The 13,772-nt window shown below is 52.3% G+C and overlaps 1 protein-coding gene across 1 annotated transcript; it reads left to right on the top strand.

Annotated features, from left to right (window-relative positions):
• The first annotated feature begins 4,956 nt into the window (after positions 1–4,956).
• Kmt5c (lysine methyltransferase 5C) lies at positions 4,957–12,111 on the top strand. Its single transcript, XM_050130762.1, has 9 exons — positions 4,957–5,036; positions 6,664–6,870; positions 6,999–7,164; positions 7,489–7,598; positions 7,782–7,945; positions 8,068–8,087; positions 10,393–10,529; positions 10,671–10,855; positions 10,961–12,111. Exons 2-9 carry the CDS (start codon positions 6,761–6,763, stop codon positions 11,464–11,466), a joined length of 1,398 nt encoding a protein of 465 aa, XP_049986719.1. The 5' UTR covers positions 4,957–5,036; positions 6,664–6,760; the 3' UTR covers positions 11,467–12,111.
• The last annotated feature ends 1,661 nt before the right edge of the window (positions 12,112–13,772 follow it).

Below are 13,772 nucleotides of genomic sequence, written 5' to 3'. Positions count from 1 at the left end.
TGTATGCGTGAATATATTTGAGAGAGGGTCTCATGTAGCCAGGACTGGCCTTACATTTGCTATGTGACCCAAGCTGGTCTCAGACTGAAGGACCACAATCCTTCCGCTTTAGCACCCAGGGTTACTGTTATGAGCCACTATATGTGGCTTTTTTTGACTGTTTATCTGTTTGTTTTTCTGAGACAAAACCACGTGTAGTAGCATAGACTGGCTTCACAATCAAGTAGCCCAGGCTGGCCTTGAACTGAAGGTAATTTCCTGTCTTAACACCAAGTGTTCTGGGATTCTGTAAGTCACCACGCATGACCTTTCTTTTTTTTAAATACACTTTTATTACATTTATTTATTTAGGTGGGGAGGGAATATGTGTGGAAATGACAGGACAGTTTTCAGGACTGGGTTCTCTCCTTCCATCCTGTGAGTCTGAGGGATCCAACTAGGTCCTCAGGCTTGAAAGAAGCACCTTTACCATGAAACCATTTCTCCCTCCCTGGATCTAATTTCATTCGTTTACTTGTGTAAATCAAGTCTTTCCCAACACAATTTATTGGAGATGCTGTCTTTTCTCCAATGTAAGCTTACAACACCTTTGTCAAAAATTAGATCTCCAGCCAGGCGGTGGTGGCACACGCCTTTAATCCCAGCACTTGGGAGACAGAGGCAGGAGGATCTCTGTGAGTTCGAGGCCAGCCTGGTCTACAAAGGGAGTTTCAGGACAGGCTCCAAAGCTACAGAGAAACCCTGTCTCGAAAAAAAAAAAAAATTAGATCTCCAGGGACAGTAAAACGCCCTGATCTGAAGAGCTGTGATCTAGTCCTCTCCACCTTGTTTATCAAGGCAAGGGTTTCCACTTGAGCCTGGAGCTTGTGGATTTGAAGACTAGCTAGCCAGCTTGCTTGGAAATCCCGTCTTCACTTCCTGAGCCCTGGGATTTGCCCATATGGACACAGGTTCTATCTGTGGTCTTCATTCTTGCAGTGTGAATGCTCAGCCTCAGAATTGTTTCATGAGTTTGGAATTGTAGGAGCCAGCCAGGATAAGCTAAATATGAACAGATCACCCAAAGGAAGTTCTCTACTTCCAACCATTGCCACCTGCCAGAGAAGGACTCAGCCATTGATAAGTCTTAGTAGTTTACCCTGACGTTTACCTGGTTGCAGGAAGAACCACAAACTGAGATTACCTGAGCACCACCCAAGAACAGACCATCCAAAGGAAATGCCTAACATTCCAACCGTTTTAGATAGGATCACCTGCCAGCACACACACTCACCAGGACACCCCTAGACAAATGTCAGCCAATCAAGAGTCTTGAACCTCACAAACCCCTCACCCCCACCTTTACTATTAAAAACCCAACTCTAACTGAGATCGGGGCTCTCCATTTATTCCAATACGTTGGACGTGCAGAGATACCGAGTTTGCAAATTTGCATAAAAGCTCTTTGCTTTTACATACGGGACTCGGTCTCCTTGTTGGCTTTTGGGCGACTTCGTGGATTTGGGCATAACAGGAACATTTGTGAGTGGCATTGAACTACATAGATCTCGGGACAGGTTGTGCTATAGGTAGGTCTTCATGTGGATAAATGCTCCTTCACTCACCTGTTTCCACTGTTTGGTGGGAGTGTACGACAGCCCATCCGTCTGCTCTTCAAGTGATAGACATTGGGGGACAATTCAGGTTTTCGGTTGTTGTAGCAAGTATTCTCCCATTCATATCTTTGGAGCACGTGACCATTTCTCTAGGGTATTGATACCGACGTGAGAGCTGTACTTTGAAGAGCCCCACTGTTTTTGTTGTTTTGTCTTTGTTTTTTCTGAGACAAGTTTTATCTGTGTAGTCCTGGTTGTATGCAGAACTTATTCTGGCCAAGTGGTGGTGGCGCACGCCTTTAATCCCAGCACTCGGGAGGCAGAGGCAGGCGGATCTCTGTGAGTTTGAAGCCAGCCTGGTCTACAAGAGCTAGTTCCAGGACAGGCTCTAAAGTGACAGAGAAACCCTGTCTTAAAAAAAAAAAAAAAAAAAAAGAACATATTCTGTAGATCAGGCAGGCTGGCCTCAAACTCAGAGATTCATCTGCCTCTGACTCCTTTTTTTTTTTTTTTTTTTTAATTTTCGAGACAGGGTTTCTCTGTCACTTTAGAGCCTGTCCTGGAACTAGCTCTTGTAGACCAGGCTGGCCTCGAACTCACAGAGATCCGCCTGACTCTGCCTCCCTAGTGCTGGGATTGCCCGGCTTGCCTCTGACTCCTGAGCACTGGGATTAAGGGTGAGCACCTCCACCTCTGGCAAGTTACACTTTTGTTGTTATTTTGTTTTGTTTTTCAAGACAGGGTTTCTCTGTGTAGCTTTGGAGCCAGTAGCCCACGCTGGCCTCCAACTCTGACTCTCCAGTGCTGGGATTAAAGGCACGGTCACCACTGCCCGTCAAATTACACATTTTTAAGAGTTCTAAATGCAGCCAGGCAATAATGGCAGAGGCAAGTGGATCTTAGTGAGTTCGAGGTCAGCCTAGCCTATAAAGCAAGTTCCAGGACAATGAGGACTGTTATACAGAGAAATACTGTCTCGAAAAACAAAACATAAGCAAACAAAAAGAGTTCCGAATGCAGCTGCCCTTCTTTGCTTCTCTCCTAGTTGTCCATTTGTTTTTAATGTGTTTTAACCAAAGGGTCTCCCAGCCTCACTGTGTTGTCAAGTATAACCTTGAACTCCTGATCTACCCGCTTTCACGTGTTACAGTCTTAGTTTGGATTTCTAGCGTTGTGAAGAGACACCATGACCACGGTAACTCTTATAAAGGAAAACATTTAATTGGGGCTGGCTTACAGTTTCAGAGGTTTATCATCATGGGAAGACATGACAGTGTGCAGGCAGATAGGACGCTGAAGAAGGAGATGAGAGTTCTATATCTTGATCCTCAAGCAGCAGAAGGAGAAACTGTGTGTTGTTTGTAGCTTGAGCATATATGAAACCTCAGAGCCCGCCCCTACAGTGATGGACTTTCTCCAAGAAGGCCACGCCTACTCCAACAAGGCCACACCTCCTCATAGTGTCACTATCTGTGGGCCAAGCATTCAAACGCGAGTCTAAGGGGACCATTTCTATTCAAAGCACCAAAGTTACCATTGCAGTGATATAGATATACCACCATACCTGGCTCTTACTGTCCATCTCTCCTAAGCTCATAACCAGGGAAGTCACAGCAGGGGTCACCCTGTTAGGGACTGCTACAGGGCAATCTTCTGGCCTGATCCCCTCTGTCAGTACTAGATTTGGTCGATATGATGGCACCCAAGGAGAGGTGGTTAAGTTAGGAAGTATCTTCAAACCCCTCAGAAGCTTGGAAGTGTCCCAGCATGGTACTGTTCGTTTTGTAGAAGGAACCGTGAAGCTGAGAGGGATCAAAGCACTTCCTCAAGGTCACAGAATCAGAATAGGGCAAAGCCTTCAGCCTCATTAAAAAACAAAAGTCCTGCTGGGCAGAGTGGTACACACCTTTAACTCCTACACTTTGGAGCAGAAGCAGGAGGATCTCTGGAAGGTCAAGGCCAGCCTGGTCTACACAGTGAGTTCCAGGACAACCAGAGCTCCATACTGTCTCTAACAAGAAGTACTATATCTTAATTAGTTTATTTTGTGTGTATGTGCATGTGTGAGGATGCACAGGCCCCGACATGCACATGGAGGTCAGAGGACAACCTGTGGGAGTCTCTGCTTTCTTTCCATGGATCCTGGCTGTCAGGACTGGGGGCCTTTACCCGCTGAGCCATCTCACGGTCCCAGCCTCACTTCGGTCGGTTGTTCCTTCAGCCTGCATTAATGAATCGTTCTGTGCCATAGGCGTTGTTCTAACCCACCAAAGAGATAACTCATGGAGAACAAAGACTGCCTGCTGCACGCATGGAACTTATTTGTTTGGACGTAATTATAATACGCTAATTATATTTGCAGGATTGAAGAGGTGGGTGATCCTAATTACAGGGATTTCCCCACGGGAGCGCCCCATGAGTCAGAGCTTGTCTCCAAAATCTCAACTTCTCAGCGTCCCTTCTTTCCGATCTGTTCTTAGGTAGGGCAAGGAAACTTTACAGAGTGCTTATATAGGTACAATTTCCAAAACGATAAGGGAGGGAGAGAGAGAGAGAGAGGAGAGAGAGAGAGAGAGAGAGAGAGAGAGAGAGAGAGAGAGAGAGAGAGAGAGAGAGAGAGAGAGAGAGAGAGAGAGAGAGAGAGGGGGGAGATAGAGGGAGAAAGAGAGAGAGAGAGAGAGAGAGAGAGAGAGAGAGAGAGAGAGAGAGAGAAAGCCTTCTTGTCAAGCAGGGCTGGCAATGAAGTTTTGTTGCCATGGCAACCAATGGTCTCCCGGGGCCGAGGGCAGTGGTGGCGCGCGCGCAGTCACCTCTTTCCTTCCTAGTTAGCTATGAGATTTTGCCCCCCTGAAGCTGAAAGAAAGAGAATAGCGCTCGGGACTCTACGGTGATGGACGGAGGCCTTAGCTAATGGAAGCATAGGCTTTCCCATAATCAACCAATAATATACGAAGTTTGGATCTGGCAGATCCCGCCCTCCTTCTACTTGGACCTGAATAACCTGACCCAGACAGAGTTTCGCTCGGAGCGACGGCGCTTTAAGCCAATGAAAGCATTGATTTGGGACCGTGCAGGAGGAGGAGGGGGCGGGACATATCGCTATGGTAACAGCTGAAGGACAGTGACGCGAGCCATTAGTTGTAGTCCGCGAGGTTTATTGACAGCGCGGGCGTGGCGGGGTTTTGTCGGGGCACGGGCTGGGGCCAGAAGAGGCGGGAAAAAAGGGAGAAATGAGAGCCAGCCAATAAGAGCCACGCGGGTTTCATAGCAACGGAGGAGTGACGGCGAACTGGGCCAATAGAAGGATGCGCCGGCCGTCAACTCGGCCGAGGGGGCGGCGCGGCGGCAGTGTCTGACGAGAGCCGGACCAGGCGGTGGGAGGTGGTGGCGGCGGCAGCGCGGGCGCCTGAGGAGGAGGAGGAGGAGGAGGAGGAGAAGCGGGTGAGGGGCGGCGCGGCGCCCGACCTCTGAGCCCCCTCTCGGCCCCCGCCCCGCGTCGCCCGGCCTCCCAGTCACCCCCTGACCCGGCTGTCCCCGGGCTCGTCCTCGAGCCTTGCCGCCCAAGTCTCCAGCCCCGCGGGTCCTCGCGCTCCTCACTCGTAGCCTTCCCTGCACCCTCGCAGCCCATGCAGACTCCTCTCTCACTCGCAGGTCTTTCCTTGCCCTTTAGGGGCGGCTCTCTGCACCACCAGGGCCTGTCCCTGACACCTTTTCCCTGCACCGTAACCTCCCGTGTCACTCTCAGGGCACTTCCTGACTCCTGTCTCACTGCCGTGGCCTCTGAGGCCCTCGCCTCTACTCTTACTGCTTCCCCACCCCCTTCTACAACCTTCCCAGGCTTTACTGCGCTTCCTCAGTTCCCTCCTCGAACCCCTAGTGCCTCTTATGTTCTCGTCACTTCAGATCCCCAGGACTTCCCCTCAAACCCCACTTGGGACCGCTAGGCCCTACCTTAGACCCTAAGTCTACCTACCCTTTGGATTTCGTGGGCTCCTCCCTTGCACCCGTAGGTGCCGCCCCCCCCCCCCCCCCCCCCCCCCCCCCCCCCCCCCCCCCCCCCCCCCCCCCCGCGTCCTTTTGACTTCCCTCCATGTTTGCAGCCTTTCTCTTCCTTCACATCCTACCCCCTGTACCTGGCTTTATTTGTCTTTTCCCATAAGCTCCTCCCCAGCTTCCAGGCTTTTTCTTAGCACCCTCTTCATTTAACCCAGACTTATTGTTTTGTTTTGTTTTCCAGATCTTTCTCCCAGTTCTTGTAGCTTCCCTTCGTGTCTCAGCCACTCTTCCTCCTTTCTTGCCCTCACATTGCTCTTTCCCAAGGTGCAGATCTGCCAGACACCATGATGAGGGCAGTGGGTAAACTGTCCCTCCGTTTCGCTTGATTTGGTTTTTTGACTCTAATTTTTCCCCCCTTTGCTCTCACTTCCTTCCCTTTGTTTTGACTTGTTTCTGTTCTTCATTCCCTTCCATTCCTTCCTTCTTACTGTGTTGCTGCTGTTGTTCCCTTGAGGGCCTCCCCTTTGCTGGAATTCTCAGTCAGGGAGCAAGCACTTGATTCCCCCCTCTCCTTTCCCCTCCAGGGTGCCTGGGTCCCACCCACAGCCATTTGACCACTCCCTGAGTAGGGTGACCTTGGAGGGAGGTGGTGGGGGACAGACCCAGCCTAGCGAGGGTCAGCAAAGGCAGGCTAGAAGCTAAGAAACATTGAGTTCATTTTCACCTTCTCCCTTGATGAGGCCCAGCTATCCCAACTCCCTCCTGCCATGCCAAGGCTTTGAAGTTATCTCAGATTGCCAATTAATCTACCGTCCCTGGGCACACGGGGACTTGTTTCCTACGTGTGCATTTGGCAAGGTGGTTTGTGTGTGTGCTGACATCCATGAAAGCGCACGTGTCCTGAGGAGGTTGTGTGTGTGGAGCTGGGGGAGAGGAGGGAAGTGCTTAATGCACAAGAGACAGTGTTTCTCCTGGGGTTTCCTCACTGTCCGAAGTAGCTGTTGGGTGTCATTCTTGCACAGAGGCCTGTGAAGTTAGTTTTGCTCCCCACCCACCCCATGCTCTCCTACAGATAAGCAGGCTGTGGGACCCACAGACAGCTTCTGAGTGGCACAGAGCACATCCCTGTGCCCCGCTGGTGCCAGAAGCAGCATGATCTTCAGAGCGCCATGGGGCCTGACAGAGTGACAGCCCGAGAACTGTGCGAGAACGATGACCTGGCCACCAGCCTTGTTCTTGACCCCTACCTCGGCTTCCGCACCCATAAGATGAACGTCAGGTGAGAGGTTCCTGGGGGTAATGGCAGGCCTGGACCTTTTTATAACTCTCAGCCTGACCTCCCTGAAGCTTCAGGTGGGGGTCAGGGTTCTGGAAGTCCCTGGAACTCAGGCATATCCTTTCTCCCAGCCCTGTGCCCACTCTGCGACGACAGCACTACCTTCGCTCAGCACTGGAAGCTTTCCTAAGACAGCGGGACCTGGAGGCTGCATACCGGGCCCTGACAGTGGGAGGCTGGATGGCCCACTACTTCCAGAACCGGGCCCCTCGGCAGGAGGCTGCCCTCAAGACCCACGTGAGGGAGCCCATGCCCTGCTCTGACCTGCACTGTGCTCCCCATTTAGCCGGCAGATTCTGGAGCTCTTAGGAGAGCAGCCCCCAGGTCCCAGCTGCCTTGCCCCTGAAGACACCCTGCAAGGCTCAGAATCCTAGAAGAAAATAATTGGGGGCTGGTGAGCTTTGAGGGTCCAACCTCCTCTTCCTTTAACAGATGAGGACACCTAGACCCAGAGAGGATCTAGGCCATACAGTCAATGACAAAGTAGACCTGGTCCAAGAGAAAGGGGCCCCTTGTGGTTGACCCTCCTCACTATCCCACCCTCCCCTACTCTCCTCTCAGATTTTTTGCTACCTCCGCGCCTTCTTGCCTGAGAGTGGCTTCACCATTCTGCCCTGCACCCGCTACTCCATGGAGACCAATGGGGCCAAGATCGTGTCTACCCGTGCTTGGTAAGGGAGCTGCTGAGAGCCAAGACTCAGTCCCTGTGGATGAGGTAGGACCCAGAGGAGGTGGGGCTAGTGAGACATGAGGACCTGGTGGATGTGAGAGGATGGAGAATGCAATGGCTCGCCTGTCCCTTGCTGCCCCTTGGGAGGCCTTGCTCAAAGCCATACAGCGTGGACTCTCGGCAGGAAGAAGAACGAGAAACTGGAGCTGCTGGTAGGCTGCATTGCAGAGCTTCGTGAAGAGGATGAGAACCTGGTTAGGGCCGGAGAGAACGACTTCAGCATCATGTACTCCACCCGGAAAAGGAGTGCCCAGTTGTGGCTAGGCCCAGCTGCCTTCATCAACCATGGTGAGGGCAAGGCTGGGGGAAGATGCTGCGGGGCAGGCACGTGGATGAGACAAGGGAAAGGGGCTGCCTTCACTTGCTCACTCTCTTCTCTCTCTTCTCTCATGTCCACCCAACTGCGACAGACTGCAAACCCAACTGCAAGGTGAGCCCTGCAGAGTGTGAGAGGAGTGGGCATGTGGGGAATGAAGGTGCAAGGTGCAGGAGAGGTGGTTTTGGACTCTCCTGATAAAGCGGTGTCCATCCCTTGTAGTTGGTGGGAGCCCCTGGAGTGGGCATCATGGGAAGGCATGTGTCCCCAAGGGTGTCAGAGGGAGAAAAAGAGGCGACAGTGTATTTGCACTGTTACCAGAGCCTGGGTTACTGACTAAAATGGGGCCTAAGGTGTGATGGGGAGACAAACTAGCAGGTGGCTAATCTCACCTGGACATGGATGGCAGGGGAGAATCTCACCTGGACATGGATGGCAGGGGGGGGGGAGAATCTCACCTGGACATGGATGGCAGGGGAGGGGAGAATCTCACCTGGGCATGGATGGCAGGGGAGGGGAGAAGCCGAGAAAATCCGGGAGGCCAAGCACCTCTGCTAAGAAACTGGGTAGAAGGGCAGAGTAAGGAAGGAGGAGATAACTGGCCGGAACATGTGCTGGTGTTGTCCTGTCATCCCAGTGTCTTGGGAGACTGAGGCAGGAAATTCTAAATTCTAGGCCAATCTGGGCAACTTGAGTGAAACTACATTTCAAAAAGGCCAGGGATGCAGCTCAGGGTAGAGTGATTGTGTAGCATATGAGTGCTCTCAGTTCAAACCATGGGACCAACAGGAGCAAGAGCAGAGGTTTAGTTAGACACTCTGACTTGTACCTGTGAAATCAGTGTTTGGGAGATAGAGGCAGGAGGATTGCTGCAAGTTGGAAGCCATCTTGGTCTACATAGTGAGTTTCAGGTCACTTAGGATGATATAATAATAAGATCCTGTCTTCAAAAAAAAAAAAAAACTAAAAAGAAACCAAGTAATAATAATAATAAGGTAAGGGGCATCCTGTGTGGGGCACAGACCTCTGGCCCACGGTGGGAGCCCCCAAGGCATAAATAAGTAAGGGCCAAAGCTCAATTCCTGACTCGGAACTGGGACAAGTTATGGCTGTCCTGCCTGGCCTCAAGTTTCTCCTGTCAACACCCCTAAGACAGCTGTTCTGTGTTCCAGAGGCTCTCGGGGTAATGACACACAGCCTTCACCAGGCCAGAAAGCAAAGGGCAGCATACACACTATCAACAGCTTGCTTAGTGATCCGGAACCAGCAGGCTTTGGAGGACCAGAGTTTTTCTAAGTGTTGAAAGAAACTAGGGGCACAAGTGGGCAAGATATTTCACATCATATGGAAGGGGCCATGAGGCACAGATGGTGACAGCCAGTGCCCAAAGATGGTAACAGCCAGACCAGTGAGCTTAGTTGACTCTCCTAGCTGCATAGTGGGGGATTGGTTTCTAGATGGCTATGGCAGCAGTTTGCAGGATGCTTAGTGGGAAGGAAAGAGGTGTACAGAGTGAGGATGGCCGTGAGGAGATTGGCAGGTGATGGGCCTTGAGGTGACGAAGGACCAGCTGAAAGGAGAGGAGGACAAGGGTACTGGAGGTGGCACACCCAGAAGGCACTGGCCATTTGGCCTGGAGGCCATGAGCCAAGGAGGCGTCTTTGGGTGTCAGGTTTAAGTGGCTGGCTGGCTAGATAGCTAGGATGACCATGTCTGCTCGCAGATAGGGAGTACAGAGACAGATGCAGATATGGGAGGGAGACAAGAATGAGGAGCCTGTAGGGTAGGTAACCTTGGGGTGAGTGATCCCAGAGGCAGAGCTGGAAGACATGGGAATTGGGCTACAGAGTGGATAGAAGCCTTGGGAGAAGGGAGGTGGCCACAGAGAGAGAGTGGCAAGGGAGTAAGTGAATCTTGAGGGGCTGTGCGATGGGCTAGGTCTGAGGTGTGGAGGTTGGCGCTGACCCCAAGTGCGGGGGAAGAACACGAGGCGTGGTCCCTGCTGGCACTGCATACTGCTGGGAGGCCATTGGCTTGCAGGGAAAGGTAGACACAAGGCAGACTTTTTGTTGTTGTTTTTATTGAGCTATACATTTTTCTCTGCTTCCCTCCCTTTCTACCCTCTTCCATGACCTCCATGTTCCCAATTTACTCAGGAGATCTTGTCTTTTTCTCCTTTCTCTGTAGATCCATGTGTGTATCTCTTAGGGTCCAGAAGGCAAACTCTTAAGGGGCCATGCAGAGGACAGGCTCTAGCCAGGGCTGCTGTCAGTAAATCATGTGGTGGGGCAGGAGTTTCTCAGCTGTGGCCTGCCTAAGCCATTACAGAACCCTTAGACCAGGGTGCCTGCCAGGTTGAAAAGTTGGACAGCTCCTGCCCTGTGACCCAGGCCAGGGTACTGAGTGGGTATGGCCTCAGTTTGTGCCCTCAGATGGGAATACTGCCTGTGTGAAGGTGCTCCGGGACATTGAGCCAGGGGACGAAGTGACATGCTTCTATGGTGAGGGCTTCTTCGGTGAGAAGAATGAGCACTGTGAATGCTACACCTGTGAGAGGTAGGCGTGCCTGAGCGTGGTGGAGTGTGCCAGCCTACCGTGGGAGGTCGAGGGTCCTGGGACTGGGAAACATCCTCAGGATTCACTTGAAAATGAAGATTCCAACCCAGCATCTCCCTTTGCCCTTTTCTGTTCCCACAGGAAAGGTGAGGGAGCTTTCAGACTTCAGCCCAGGGAACTGGAGCTGCGGTCACAACCCCTGGACAAGTATCAACTCCGAGAGACAAAGCGGCGTCTGCAGCAGGGCCTGGACAACAGCCAGCAGAGCCTTCTGGGCCTGCGGGCCTGCTCCCACCTGTCCCCACTGCGCCGTGACCCATTCTGTGGTGAGCACTCCCCTGTTCTCTAGCCTTTTGGTCACTGCTTTTCTGAACTGCTCAGGCCCTGCTCACCTGCTTCCCCTTTATTTTTCTCTTCCCTGACCACCACAGCTGCCTGCCAGCCCCCATGCCTACTGCCTGCTAGCCCCCACTTGGACTACTTGCCCCTCTGGCTCCAGTGGATGCCTCAGCCCCAGCCCAGAGTTCGCCCCCGGAAGCGTCGCCGTCCCAGGATCCGCCCGACCTCATTGTCCCCTGCCCTCCATGCTGCCTATGTTTCCCTACACCGATGGGGAGGCTGTGGTCCCCACTGTCAACTACGGGGTGAGGCCACAGTGGCCCTGCACCGGCTCCCCAAGACCCGCTGGACCCCACAACAGGACTGGTACTGGGCCCGGCGCTATGGGCTGCCTTCTGTGGTGCGTGTGGACCTTACCCGCCTACCCCCAGCCCTACCAGCTGCTCCTGCTCCTACTGGGAGCCCAGCCCCTGTCCCCACCCCTGACCTCGTCCCTAAACAGGCCCTTGCCTTTGCTCCTTTCTGCCCACCTAAGCGCCTCCGGCTGGTGGTCAGTCATGGTTCCATTGATCTGGACATCAACAGTGGTGAGCCATGATGGACTGCCTGCAGGGAGCCCAGACTGGAGTATAGTCTCTGTCTTGGACCGCTCCAGAAGGGAAGGAAGGAGATGACCCTTGACCCAGGTCTGATCCTGGGAGTGTGTTTTTTAGGATATACCTAGGGAGTTGATCCTCATTGCTCTATGATTGCTGACCCCTGAGCCAACCCCACTCAAGCAAGGGAGCCCTGGCCATTTGATGTCCCCCTCCCCATCCCTGTCCCCACCGCAGGACTTCAGGAGCCATCCCCCTCCCCTCAGCCTCTTCCTCCCCGGGGAGCAAAGCCATAAGGGGTGGGGGCCACTCCATGGCGACTCTCTAGAAGCTCAGGCCTCAGGAGGTGCAACTGACTTGGGGGTTTGCCCTCCCAAACTGCCCCCACAGTAGGGAGTAGGTTGGCTCTCAGTTCTGCAGTTGTTGGAGGCAGGGGCAGTCAGATGGGGTGGGTGGTACCCAGGGGCACATCCTTGGCCCTGCCCCATGGGTCTCAGGGAGGCCAGGTGTGACCTCATCTTTATCATGGTGCTATCCCTGGTGCTACTGGGGTGTAGGGGAGGCTCCCTCTCTTCCCCACACCAGAATGGGGTATGATGGGGGATTGGAAGAACTTGAACTTTTTATTAAAACCTTCTAAGCCCTTAGGAGTTTTTGTGTTTTAGGGAGATGTCAAGGGGGAGGGTGAGATCTCAGCCTCACTGGGGAGATGAGGTGGCATTCTTTGACACTGATAGCTACCCTGACAAGCCTTAAGAAGGGAGGGGCAGTGGGTTCTGGGGACTGCGATACTAAGGTAAAGCCCTGGGACCACAAAAAAAAATAATATAATAACGTGCTTAGAGGAGATGACCGAGAGTGTTCTTTGTTGTGGTAAAGTGAGGCTGATGACAAGGAAGCAGAGTGACTTGCCTGAGGCCATGTGAAGACTTGTCCTTTCACTTCTCAGTCAGGTGCCCTTACCTCTAGTGTAGGGCCTAGTGTGGTGGCATCCCTTTAATCCCAGCACTCAAGATGCAGAGGCAGGTTGATGTTTGTGAGTTCAAGGCTAAGCTGGTCTACACAGGGAGTACCAGGCCAGTCAAGGCCTTGTAGACTCTGTTTAAAGAAAAAATCTTTGAGGGCAGGGAGTTGGTGAGCCTGTGCAAAATCTGGTTCTGGGAAGATTATATAGCTCGGGCCCAGAAACCCAGGAAGTCTCATGTAGCCCAGTTGGCCTCAAATTCCCTGTTGTACTCCAGAAGTTAAAAAAGAAGCAGAGCTTCAGGGTGTAGCTCAGTGGTAGAGGGCTTGCTTGGTAAATACCAAATTTAATCCTCTGTACCAGAAAAGAAATAACAAAGAAATAGAGAGCCAGTGTGGAAACTGGTGCTGCCTCTGTGGAACTATCCCTGCTTCTCCCCTTGAACCTTGGAGGTTGATCAGATGACCCCAGAAGCCATAGGATCTGGTCGGGAGAGCGAGTGTCTGGAAATGGAGGGGCTCCTGAGGAGCTGTAGAACAAAGCCTGAGAGCAGAGATGTCCTGACCTCTTCCCCCAGTCCCAGGAAGGAACTACAGAGTGAGACAAAGAGCTGAGTTTAGCCCTGGGATCTTGGGAATTTACCCCAGTGGATGGGGGTGGATGTAGGTGTAGAGAGAGCTAGAGGAAAGGTGTGCTCTGGACACCTTAAGGTGGCGCACACCTTTAATCTCAGCACTCGGGAAGCAGAGGCAGGAGGATCTTTGTGAATTCGAGACCAGCTGGTCTACAGAGTGAGTTTCAGTTTTTTTGTTTTTGTATAATGTATTTGCTTTTACTTTATGTGCATTGGTATTTTGTCTGCATGTATCTCTGTGTGAGGGTGTCGGAGCCCCTGAAGGTAGAGTCACTGACAGTTGTGAGCTGCTATGATGGGAATTGAACCCAGGTCCTCTGGAAGAACCACCAGTGCTCTTATCTGCTGAGCCATCTCTCCAGCCCCATGAGTTTTAGTTTTCAAAATGTTGGAAAGAGACAGGAAATAGTCAAGTGACCATGGCAGGGAGTATTATGGACCTGAAAAGGAGAAGAGGTGGAGGAAAGCTGGACATTGGGAGAAAACAGACTCAGACCCAGGTCTCTGGGCAGGACAAAGGTGGCTGCACAGCTAATGGTCCTGTGCTCCAGCCACTTAACTGGGTGACATCATTAAGTCCTCTGGTTATCAGCAGTGTTGCCTGTGGGGATGGTGAGTGACCAGAATCTTCCTGTAACCTTGTCCTCACCCTGTACTTCCTTGTCCGCCTCTGGTTGTGGTCAGACACTGAGGCTAAGGTCTAGATGTAA

This window comes from Alexandromys fortis, unplaced genomic scaffold (genome assembly GCF_014885135.2).
Source record: "Alexandromys fortis isolate MF-2015 unplaced genomic scaffold, M_Fortis_MF-2015_v1.1 scaffold_344, whole genome shotgun sequence".
NCBI classification, from domain to species: domain Eukaryota; kingdom Metazoa; phylum Chordata; class Mammalia; order Rodentia; family Cricetidae; genus Alexandromys; species Alexandromys fortis.
The sequence above is the reverse complement of the archived record's forward strand: the minus strand, read 5'-3'. Positions and strand labels throughout refer to the sequence as shown.

Bases quoted from the DNA above. Each gene is read 5' to 3' on its own strand.
- Kmt5c (XM_050130762.1), top strand. From the start codon at position 6,761: ATGGGGCCTGACAGAGTGACAGCCCGAGAACTGTGCGAGAACGATGAC. The intron at 7,946-8,067 runs GTGAGGGCAAGG...CAACTGCGACAG, and splicing joins AGCTGCCTTCATCAACCATG to ACTGCAAACCCAACTGCAAG. The intron at 10,530-10,670 runs GTAGGCGTGCCT...CTGTTCCCACAG, and splicing joins GAATGCTACACCTGTGAGAG to GAAAGGTGAGGGAGCTTTCA.